This window comes from Xyrauchen texanus, chromosome 49, assembly GCF_025860055.1.
Source record: "Xyrauchen texanus isolate HMW12.3.18 chromosome 49, RBS_HiC_50CHRs, whole genome shotgun sequence".
NCBI classification, from domain to species: Eukaryota; Metazoa; Chordata; class Actinopteri; order Cypriniformes; family Catostomidae; genus Xyrauchen; species Xyrauchen texanus.
The window spans coordinates 5,747,906-5,760,453 of record NC_068324.1 but is presented as its reverse complement, the minus strand read 5'-3'; the positions used below and the strand labels follow the sequence as shown (position 1 = coordinate 5,760,453).

General features: G+C 37.4%; 1 protein-coding gene across 4 annotated transcripts in view; it reads left to right on the top strand.

Moving 5' to 3' along the window:
- Positions 1-12,548, top strand: part of LOC127640590 (furin-like) — a 102,283-nt gene that overhangs the window by 54,429 nt on the left and 35,306 nt on the right. For 3 of the 4 annotated variants that reach the window (XM_052123227.1, XM_052123226.1, XM_052123228.1), the window contains exons 4-6: positions 5,341-5,436; positions 8,237-8,368; positions 9,461-9,537. In XM_052123227.1, coding sequence (XP_051979187.1) covers positions 5,341-5,436; positions 8,237-8,368; positions 9,461-9,537 — 305 coding nt within the window. The remainder of the gene's footprint in view (positions 1-5,340; positions 5,437-8,236; positions 8,369-9,460; positions 9,538-12,548) is intronic. The other variant, XM_052123229.1, reaches the window with a different exon arrangement.

Here is a 12,548-nt window from a genome sequence, read left to right as displayed (position 1 = left end):
TATGCTAATGAGGTAGATTTCGGAAGGCAGTCACTCGTAAGCGCATTCCCCGGAGCGAGGTTCCCTAACCAAATAAATGCTAAATTTAATGCAGGTACGTCTCTTCCCTCCCCTTGCTCACTTGCTAGAATTTAATTCACTCACAAAGTCACACTCAAGTGTGGAGAAGTTTTCCGTCGAACGAAGGGCAGCAAGACCTGAAAGGAACAGGAAAATGTATTCCTCCAACTCTGCCCTGACCTTGCTCTACATTTGCCGTTTTTGTGATAAATTTAGCCTGGTGTCTGCATTACTGCAAAACAAGGACATAAAGGACAATTCACTCAAAGGATTCTGAGTGTTTGTGTGTGTGGTGATCGTGTGAATCTCTCGTCTTTCAGCAGAAGACTATGTTATGAGAGCCTGCACCACAAATCCATGCCATCACAATACTAGGGTGCTCTGAGAGGTTTGTAGTAGAGTTAGAGTTTAGACTCAAATCCAAGTCACGAGTCACAATTTTAATGGACATGGACAAGCTCGGATGCATTTTTTCTCTGACTTGACTGGGGCTCAAGCCTTTAGGACTCTGGATTTTTTCCCGAGTCCAGCCGAGTTCATGGCATTTGTGATGCAATGACAAACAAACAAGCAAACAAATACCATATCATAGGGTGACCATACATCCTCTTTTTCCCGGACATGTTGTCTTTTTCAGACCTGAATAAAGCATCCGACCGGGATTTCAAAATTGCCTCTAAATGTCCGGGATCTGGCTTTGTCTTCGTAATGATGTGCTCTCTACAGTTAGTACTATCATACAGTCTGTGTATTTGATACTGAACATCAGTTTTCACGCATGTATTTCCTTACGTGTGATTATTCTGGCTCAGAGCAGCAGTACACACTCTTTCAAAGTACTTTCTCTCTTTCTATCTCGCCTGCGAGTGTGCTGTATTGCATGAAAAAGATCGCCACTCATGCTCTGCCACTCTCATCCAGAAACATCAATAACATAAGAACACTTTTGAAAGTATGTTTCCCAACTCTGCAAATTATGAAATAGAACAAATGTTTTATCAGACTCACTTTACTACGCAAAGCTATTACTTACTAAAAATTTGACTATCGAGACAAAATCAAATATGCTAGGGATCAGGGATATTTAAACTAATATGGCGGATGAAATAAACTATGGAAATTGTACAGCTTTGTAGTGTAGCACTTGTGTTTCAATCGCAGCAAAGTTGGAAAATACAATGAAGAACCAAGTGAGGGGAGAAGTCTCTATTCACCTATTATCCATACGAAATATAACATGAAATGAACAACACGTCAGCTCAAGGAGAGTTTGTCATAAAAAAAATGTGATCTTAACTTTAGGTAACTAGGCTACACCTGGACACAGCAAGAGGACTGAAAAGTGTGAAGTGTAGTAGAATAAAAATAATGGCATCTGATCTTTTCTGTTTTTATTTTCTATTCAATTTTATGGGCATTATTAAATGTTTTAATATTACCATTTATTAAATGTATTAAACACATTAAATGTATTTAATTAATTACATTACATGTATTTCACCCATAATTTTAGATAAAACTAAACTAAGTTGAAAGGACACATTGAAAATTAATTAGAAAATACTAAATAAAAATGTGAAATAATAATAACTCTGATTGTAATGACTAACACAACTTTCTCTTTCTTTATTGTGTTTGAGTGGAGGGGAAAAATCAACAAATAATTGAAAAAGTCAACAGAACACAGTAAGAAGTGTGTTGAAGGACAGTTTTGTTTTCATACACCTAAAGCATATGCTTTTACTCTGAAACCAATTTGAAGTCTGTTCAGCAGGATACTAAATCATAACATGTGAATATGAAATGCAACAGAAGTGTCTTTGTTGCATTTATATTGACAAATAGTTTTTCTTAGTTGTAAAGCTTAAGATAAGCTTAAAATATTGATGTTGAGTTTACGGTTATAATTTCATTTTCACAAATTCAGATTCATGAATAGATTAATTCAGACTCGGACTCAGCCTGTTATGGACTTGGTCCTGAGTCTGACTCAACCTTTTTTGTACTCGGATTCGATTGTTTAAAGACTCGGACTTGAGTAAGGTGAACTCAAACCCAACTCTGGTTTGTAGCACATTGCTATATGGTTGATAGGGTGTTGTGGGTGATTGCTAGGTTTTTGCTTACTGGCAGAAGTCAAAAGATCAGCCCAACTCCTAGTTCAACCAAGATTCTAGTCAATTAATATGGCTCAGGTTTCTCCTTCAATATAAATCAATGGGAGGCTTTTGCTAGTTTTATCATACAGCAGTCGAAATTCATAAGTCAGATCACTTAGAAAAGTAGTTATGTAGTTATATTCATTTATTTTTGCATTACAAAAACTATAGCTTATTTGAAAAGTAGAGAGTGATTTAGTGATTAGTGATTTAATATATATATTTTTTTTAAATGTATATGTACTTCAGTGACCTTTAAATAAGTGCCATCTGAAAGTTCGCTCCATTGGCCATGCATGGTCCCACCCCAAAATCTTCACTATGATTGCCCAGCTCCAAAGTCAGAGGTCAGCATTTAATACTACCAGACAGAACCTAGTTGGTTTAAAATAGAGCGGGAACAGAAGCAGTGTCAAGAAATGGCAGGTAATTAAGTGGACTCACAGAACTGTGCGTACAGTCATCAGAAATGAAATATGGCTTGTACGTGCACTATACGTTGTGCAGCATTTCATATTCACGTGAATGCAACCACTGAAGCGCACCCGTGAAGTGGGCTTGATAAAGTCAGGTGAGTGAACATTTCAATATAAACAACAGTTCCATTCACTCCAAACACCACACAACATTACGACAAGCACTGTAAGAAAGAAAATCCCTGTTCTGCCCTGCCAACTAGACAAAAACAGTAATGCAGTAAACTAATTCTTCATATTTCATCTTCATATTCTGACTAAAACCCATTTTGGGTTGTGTATAACATCTGGGTGCATCATACTGTAATTTGTTTGTCAAAGGTGAGGATATTTCGTTGCTTAAAAACAGATAGCTGCAAGTTTTTAATAACCATAAGATACAATGCCATATTTCAGCAGGTTCTTAATCATAATCATATTTTGGAGTCAACTAAATTAATAGGACTCTCAATTTTTTATTTGCAGAAATGTGCTTCATAGCTTTTATTTCCTTTTATAATGTAATGCATTCAGCCTTAATCTATCTCTTAAGAAAGAAGCAAAAGTACAATTCAAGTTTTTGATATCATAACAGGAAAACAGTTTTAATGTCAAATAAAAGGAAGTAGTTGAAATGCATTATACATTTCATTTTACAGCATTGTTTAATCAAATAATCCTATTACATTTGGCAGTCCCAATAAATGGTAATACTCAGTGAAATCCAGGACAATGTGTAGCCTAGGTCTATGATAAGAAATATATTTAATATCTTCTTTGTCACAAAACAAAATAATATCCTACTTGATAGTATTACATCATGCCATTGTATCTTCATCTCTCAAAAACTGCACAGGACTACCATGTGTTCAATGTGAGGAGATGCGCTCGTCTTAGAGAGACAGTAACCAGGTTTTAAGAGACGCTTACATTTAGTCGTAGACATTTTATCCAAAGTGACTCACAAATGAGAAAGAGACACAACATACATACAAATGAATAATATTCTAAATATTAAAAAAATGTCCATTAATACTTTAAATGATGAAATATTTAAATTTTTTATATATGTATCTGTCTAAATGTTTTTCTTTAACACTTCAGTTGTGATAGGTTGATGCTTTTTGGTACAAAGTTCACTATAATATTGTATTTGTGTAATGTAATTATACGATTTTTATTGCGCTTTTTTATGTGTTTAAAAAGTCAAGCCTTTGTTTTGCATGAGGGAATGACAGTGTTTTGACAGTAAAAATGCTTTTTAATACAGACCCAGGGTTCTCTTCTCTTCCTTTGTGTAAAGCGTTACAATACATATATATTGTTATGGAGCATTTTGCGTTTACAATGCACATTTAAGCAAACAGGACTGTGGATGAACCGCACTCAGTGCACTTTCTGAGATTTCTGCATTTATTTGGACTGCCCATTTGGAGATATAAAGTGTACATTTCATGGTACATCACATTCTAGTGTTTGTTACAATTCCCTTATTTGAAAGGCAATATGAGATTTGAATTTAACATGCATAATGATCACTGTTTTATCAAATAATTGTGATTAGATCAAACAGTGTCTATTTGCACCCTGGTGTAAATAGTATCTGCAACATAGTGCAGTTATTTGCACCCTAATAGTCTAGTGGAACCACAGAAATGTATGACAGACTAGACAATAGATGTCGCTGCAGTGGCATAGGGTGTAAAGACATTGTGTGAAAGTGTGAAAGTGTAGTGTTTCCCTAGTGACTGTGGTTTGAATCCACGTTTTGTCCCACTTTTTTTTCACATCCAATTTCCTGTTTCCACTCTTAATTATATTTCCTTTAATACTATTTTAAATAATAGATAAAAATGAATATAAATGTTGATTTCATTGCAGTGATTTGGTCAAGGTGAATGTCAGGTAGTGCAGAGAAGGGTTTGATCTGGAGGTGGGGTCTGTTGATCGCATTTGTTCCTGCAGCTCGGCATCGCTTTTGTGTACAATTCATCACTGTAGTACCATAGTAATATCGTAGTAACCATGTTTTTGGCAGAAACCATAGTTTTAATGCAATTAACCCTGGTGTTCTACAGAAATGTTGTGGTAATATAGTAACCATTGTTAATTTTGTGATTACTGTATATGTACAAAAAATACCATGATGAAATCATGGTTACTGTAGTAAAACCAAGGTTATTTTTTAAGTTTAAGGTTAGGTTTAGGGGTTAATGTAGTGTGTCTGTGGGACTCTAAATAAACAATAAACACACTGCAGTGATACCCATACTGTATGTTAGTATTTAAATATGGGTGCAAATAGTATTTGACACTGTTTGCACCAGGGTTGTGGTGCAAAGAACATCTGCCACTATTTGCGCTGGGGTGTAACAAGCATATACCATTATTTGCACCAGAGTGCAATAGCATCTGCCATTATTTAATTTCAACAAATCTAATGCACACATATATTCACACAAACTCAATCATACATGCACAAACACACTCACATACTCAGCTAAATGAACCGCTATATAACACAGCAGATTGAATAGACCAGTGCATATAAGTGTGAAATTTTGATATTTTTAGAGTAAGGACAGCCATGTAAATGTGAAGACAGCCATGAGTGTGATTTACAAGGATATAGGTGTGTAGCATTAAATGCTTGTGTGTATTTGCAGGTGATTTGGGCTGAGCAGCAGATTGCCAAGCGAAGAGACAAGAGAGACATTCACATTGAACCAACAGATCCAAAATTCCCTCAGCAGTGGTACCTGGTATGTAGAAAAGATTTTGCATGAGTGTTTATTTTGTGGTTGTACTTCAGGCTTTGTAATGCAAAATGTCTTAAGTGCTTCTACGGCGGAGAAACGTCTTCCCTTGATCTGTGAGATTTGACATTCTCTCAGAATCTTTCCCAGTCATCCACTCTAAATTCATATGCCACTCACAGACATCTGAATTAAAACAGTATGTGTGTGTGTGTGTGTGTGTGTGTGTGTGTGTGTGTGTGTGTGTGTGTGTGTGTGTGTGTGTGTGTGCGTGCATGTGTGTGTGGACAGTCTCTTAAAGGCAATAGGACCCTGTTTAGCTGGTTAATAAATGTGCCTAGTCTTAAAGGAAAATTCTGTCACCATTTACACACCCTCAAGTTGTTTTCAAATCCGTATGACTTTCTCTCGTCTTCAGAACACAAAAAGAGACATTTTTAAAGCTTTTAACTTGTGCATTATAATTTAAATCTTCTTAAGGCATATGATACAGAAGAAACAACCCGAAATGTAATTTATTATTCAGCGAAAATCATGACATCTATTGCCGTTTTTAGATTTCTCTGGTAATTCTCGGACTACACCCACATCTAAAGCAAAGTGAGTAATGTATTGATGGTAACGTTCAACAACAGAGAAGAGACAACGTTATATTAACCTTTGCCACGTCTTCTTTAACTGTTTATTAAGTAATAACAGATTCAGAATTAAAGTGACTAATTGAGTTTATACAAAGATAATAATAAGCTTAATAATATAAATAAAAATAATAAAGTTATTATGTGTACACTAGTGTTGTCAAAAATATCGATATTTCGATAAATATCGATACTGAAATATCTGAACGGTACCAATACTAATTTCCCTAAGTATCGATACTAGCCGAGCTGTCACTTTCACTTCTCTCCAAAGGCGCGTTGACAAACACCACACACACTCGCGACTCCTCTCATTCAGCTCTGGTTAAATAGCAAAAGTGAAGTGAATGTAAAGATGGCGAAGTGCATCGCGCTCCGCGACCAGTTTTGTTTGATAAAGAACACAGCAGGAGTGCTATCTGGAAATATTTTTGATATGAAGCCAGACATCCCAAGTCTCCCGGAAGTTCCGGGAGTCTCCCGCATATTGATAGCTTCTCCCTGATGCCCGCAATTTAGTTCAAATCTCCCGGAATCTATAGCGCACATGCGAGACAGAACATACTGCACGCATAACATAGATAGCGCGTGCACGGCAGAGAGGGAGAGAGCGAGAGACCTTATGAAAGCTAGTCAACCCCAAACCCCCCCCCCCCTCCTTGACGTTTAAGTATCTTTTGTTGACATTGAGATTGGATTTGATTTGACTTGGAAATACAAAAGATTGCACTTTTTATTTACTTGCACTTTATTGGTTTTTGAATGTATGGCAATCTGAGAGGCTTTTGAACAAGTGCAATACCTCAGGACATTTTGTTCATGTAAAATATACCTCATTGTCATGTTCTAGACAGTTCTACCCTCTTAATATTGTGGCAGTTTTTTTCTCTGTGGTATCGAAAATGGTATCGAATATCGATATTTTTCAAGGTATCGTATCGAAGTTAGAAATTCTAGTATCGTGACAACACTAGTGTACACTGTGTAGGGGTACTGGATGTGTGAAAATGCAGTATTATATGTGTGCCTGTCTTTTTTTTTATGTTTGTTTGTTTGTATGGCAGCTTTTTAAACTCTGCTCTGTATGCAGTGCATGAGCCTGAAGTTAAAAAAATATGAATATGTGAACCGAACAACCAAAGAGCATTGCAGGTCGTGAATGACAACACATGCAAGAGCTGCCATTCTGCATCAGCATGCTAATCTGTTAAAGTCTCTTCCCTTCCACAACCCGTTTTCAACCACATTTGTATGCATTTCTGTGTCAAAGATTACACACACACACACACACACACATGCACACATGCACACATGTCGGTGCTTTTATAGTGAAGAATGGAGATTGTATCACTGTTGAAAAGGGAATGAATGCCTTTTAAGTTGTTTACTCTGAAGGAGCAGCACAGAAATGCAAGCAGTTTGATTATTTCAGTTTATTCTTATGATTATCTATTTTTCAGGGGAGAGAAGGATGTGAAAAGGGGCAGTTACCCAAAGACATGCCAATTACAGTTTTTTAATGTGTTACTGCACCCAATTTCCACATTTAGCCAACGTTTTATGGTCGTCTATCCACATTGAAGAAACGATTCAGCATTGATGTTATAGCAGATGGTGTTGAACATAAAGAAAAGTGTAAGGAAATGAAAGAGCGGGTGAGAACTACAGTTTCCTTGCTGAGGGAATAGTTGTTGAGTAATCAAGAATGAGTTTCCGCGCCTTGTTGGGATCATCCTGCCGCCGATCTACCATGTGGGAGAAAAAACTGTGACTGTGTGAGAAGTCATCTATTATTAGTTTTAGCTCCTGTGGCTGGGCTTTCCTCTGTGACAAGAGTAACATTTCAGTGTGGAAATGTGTGTGTGGAAAGTTCTGCAGGTGAGCATTGCCTTACTGGGAGGTCTCATTCGAATTGTGTGACTCGGTTAACTCACCCCCCAAAATGGCTCATGGGCCTCACGTTCCAGACAGTATCCTGCGTCCTGCACATCTGTGCCGCCCACAAGAGCTTCGCTGAGTCCAACATTTGCCTTTCTCTGCTTCAGGGGTTGTTTCTTCTTAAAAGTGCTAATGAATAATTTCCTGTTTTTTCAGACTTCTTAGCTCAAGCGAACTTGCTGATAAAATCTGATTAATGAATTTGTGAAGAAAATCTTCTTTTTTCCTAGCAGTATAACCCCAGTCATGGGGATCTGAACGTGAAGGAGGCCTGGTCTCAGGGCTTCACTGGAAGAGGAGTGGTTGTGACCATTCTGGATGACGGCATTGAGAAAGATCACCCTGATCTCGCAAGAAACTTTGTGAGTCATCCCATCCTTATTTGGTTCAATACAAGTTAAGTTCAATCAACAGCATTTGCTGCATAATGCTGCATAATACGACATAAAAAATAGACCCTCATTTATTTAAAAAAGCAGTTACAATAAGGCACTTACAGTACAATGGAAGTGAAAGGGGCCAGTCCATAAACATTAAAATACAAAGTTTTGCAAAAGTATAGCCACAAGGCATAAACATTATACAAGTTAACTTGGTTTTATTGTGATAAAATCACTCATTAACACTGTCTGTGTAAAGTTATATCCAATACCAGGATTAAAGGGTTTCTTTGTCATGACAACGAAGTTGTAGTATTTGATAACACTTTACAAGGATAAGGTTAGTAAGCGATTTTATCACACTAAAATCATGTTAAATGTATAATGTTTAAGTCTTGTGGCTGTACTTTTGAAATGACGTGTGTTTTAATTTTTATAGACTGGCCCCATTCACTCCATTGTAAGTGCCTTACTGTAACTGCATTTTTAACAAATGGGCAAAAATATTTTTTGGTGGAAACCAACATTATGCTGTAAATGCTATCAATTGAGCTTAACTTGTATTGAAACCAGAACATTCATTTAAAAGAGCAAGAACATAAAGATGTGCTATTTTCCAAAACGAATCCATTTTCATGTTTGTCTTCAATATATTACCTTCAAAGTATTATCTGTATATTTTTAAGGTTAAAAACATTTGGTGACTTTTGGTAGACTTTTGGTGAATTCAGGAATTCTTTAGACTTTTATGAACATTCATAGGCTCTGCTTATTAATTCTCAAGTTCCGTTGAATGTATTAGCTTGTTCAAAGCCTAAAGAGCTGCTCTACACAAACAGTGTTTTTGGGCATCATTGGTGCTTTCGAACATTCCTATGATTCACATGATTTCCCTTAACTGTACCTCGACCTCTACTCTTTTGTAGGTTGGCAGCTAACCAGGTTTTGAAACGTAGATGTTGTGTATCCAAGCAGGGCTTGGGTGGGGGGGGTTGATATATTTCCAGTGACAGCACAGTATTGATGCTTGAGTGAAATATGTTCCCTCTGACTGATTTGATGGTTTGTTTTAAGGATCCTGATGCAAGTTATGATGTGAATGACAGAGATCCAGACCCTCAGCCCAGATATACACAGCTGAATGATAATAGGTAAGAATCCGTATGAACAGCAAGTCTCTCCTTGCTGTTCATATCAGTACATCCTCAGCAGGGTTGATAGATATGTTGGGCTGCAACAAACTGCAGCAGTTTTTTTATTGTCTACTTCTTCTAGGTACACAAACGTTGAAGCCAAATTCTTTCCTACTTCGAACATTTATACTGTAAACTCTGGCTGTGTTTCAAAGGATATTAAGCTGCCTGCCTAGGCACAGGGTTTGCACAATTTATCATAAAATTATTAAGTGCCAGGAAAAGTCATGATAAAAATCTTGACAGAATCTTGACAAAGTCCTAATAAGGTCATATACATTTCCAGCAATGTGCTATAGTTATGCTCATCTCTAAAAATTTTAATCGTCTAGAAATTGCTCTGTGTGAGTGCAATCTCTGTTCAAATTATTCTTAAAAACCCGTCATGATTTAGAAATTCATTGGTCAAGAAGTGTGGGAACCCTGAAGACAGCCCACCTGGTTTTAAAAAACAGCTCATGTTGTCTGTGGTTTATAGATTTAACCTCTGGTGTACTGAGAGTAACTGCATTGCTTAGTGTTTTGTTGGGGTTATAAAGTGGTTTGGAACCACGTCGTTCATTGGTTTTTAATGCAGTCAGCAAATCACCTGCCATTCAGAGACAGGCACGAATGGCTCTTAAATACTATCATGAAAATGCTTAGTAGAGGAAATCTTATAACTGCAAAATTTTCAGATGTGCCGTCTGTTTTCCCACTGGGAGAGCTTCCTCCCACTGTTTTTCTCTTTATCGTGCATTGTCTCTCTCTCTCTCTCTCTCTCTCTCTCTCTCTCTCTCTCTCTCTCTCTCTCTCGTTCTTACTTTTATCTGTCAGTCCATCATGTTGCAGTAATCAGTCGCCTGATGCAGCATGGTAGAAAATTAGCCAATCAGTGGCCCCCCTCTATCTCTCGCTCTTTCGTTCACCACAGCACTTTAGATTTTTTGCACCATTTTCTTTATTGAGCATTTTTGAAGGACCATTGTGTATTGGGTGTATTTAGAAAAGAAAAAGTGGAAAGAAATCACAAGTGCATTTAAATGGAGAGCAAATGGAGGCTTTTGTTTCAATCTAAGCAGATTTGTCTCCTGAAAAACAGACTCAAATAACCTCACATTTGTCTCCTCTAGAGATTCAGAATATCAACAATATCTCAAACTGTGCTCACGTTCACCAACTTATCGAAGTCTGCAAGGGATTTCAATAATAGCGCGAATATTTCTCATCAACTTATTCCAAGTCAGAATTATGAGCGATGCTATCCACATTCATTTTTATAGTTCTATTCTCTTGCTGTATTTAACCTCATTTAGTCTCTTTGCTAAAACATCTGTGTTAAAGTTGATTCTCAAATGAAACAAGATTGAGAACTCCATTGAGTCTCCTGAGCTATGTGAGATCAAACTTTCTGGGTACCTCTGAGTACCACAAGCTACTACATATCTGTCTTTTGTCTTGTCACTATTTACTTTTCCTGTCTTACTCTCTTACTTTCCTCCTCCTCTCCCTCTGTGAATCAGATCAGAATAAATTCATCACACAGACCTTTTGGTGTTTACTCTTTTCTCTTTGATTGACACTCTTCTACTTGTGGCCGCTCACTGACTGCATTAAATGTCACAAGTTCAACCCTAATGGAAGGAGAGCCGTCCCCTCCCTTTAACCCCTGGACCACTTCCTCATCCCTCCTCTCTAAAATCTCCCAGCAACCCATTGTTCTGCTGTTAGATTGTCATGGGAATTTGCTTCAAATATCTTGCACTCTGGGCTTCTTGCCAGAACCTTTTCTCTGTTACTTTCTCTCTGTTTTATTTTGGTCAAAATCTCGCACCAGAACTTTGCTGAGGAAATTCTCCAAATTCGGTATCTCATCAGAACAGTGCAGCTTACAACGTCGCGGAAGCAAATCTTCTTTAACGAATCTGTTAACACCGCCACAGTCATTTCTAAGCACATCACTCAGCGACTATTGTGTGGAAGTTACTGTCTTCACTCCTGCTAAAACCCAAGGCAGCTACTTAAAATGTGACAACCGTTCTGTGGCAAAAGTGGAGCCATAACAAGCATTCGTAATGCTCTCAGTGCCTAGATGCACGCAGATTACAATCAATAAGCGGAGTGTGAAAATAATGGAGTGGAATCCATCCTCCAGTTCTGCCACACCTCAGCAAACAGGAAGTGTGACGCATATTGAACACTTCTACTGTTAAGATCATTATTTTGAACTGAATCAGTTTTAAGTCCATGAAATGTGAGGCAAAGTGCTGTCTGTGTCAATATCCTGAAACTGTGAGACAGGCTCAGAGAGCTAAACTGAGGACAGATATTTTCAGGGGGATTTATTACTTAAAGAGGAAAGTGGGGGCAAAGTAATAAGTAGTATGGATGTGCAACAAAATGATATATTGTATTCATAAATAAAAGAGAAACCAAGATATAGGCATCTTGTTGTGCTTTGAGACTGCAAAATCTTGAAAAGAATTGGAGATTCAGCGATTGAGCGAAGCAAATGGTTGAGTCATAAAACGGATTAATTGGGATTAAATGGGAAATTTCGCACTTTTAACACTGTAAAGTTTTAGGAAGTAAAGTCTCGTAAAAAAATGTTTACACTTTTTTTATTTGATTTGTCTAATAACAATGTACAAAAATATATGTACATGCATCACAGGAGATTTATATTATGTTTGTCACGATCCCCTGTTGTCTGCCCCGTGTTTCACTAGTCAATTGTCATAAACTACACTTCCCATAGTTCCCTGCCCTCATCACTGCCAGCAGTCACTCTTTGTTCTCACCTGTGTCCTGTTTGATCATCACTCTCCCTGTGTATTTAAACCCTGTTTGTTCCCCAGTCATGGTCGATCGTTGAATGTGAATGTTTGTTCAAATGTGAATGTAGATGTTCTTTTGTCCATGTTACCTTTGTCCTCCATGGATGTTTCCCCAGCCTGTGTACCCTTTGGATGTTTTCGTGTTTTGGTTTT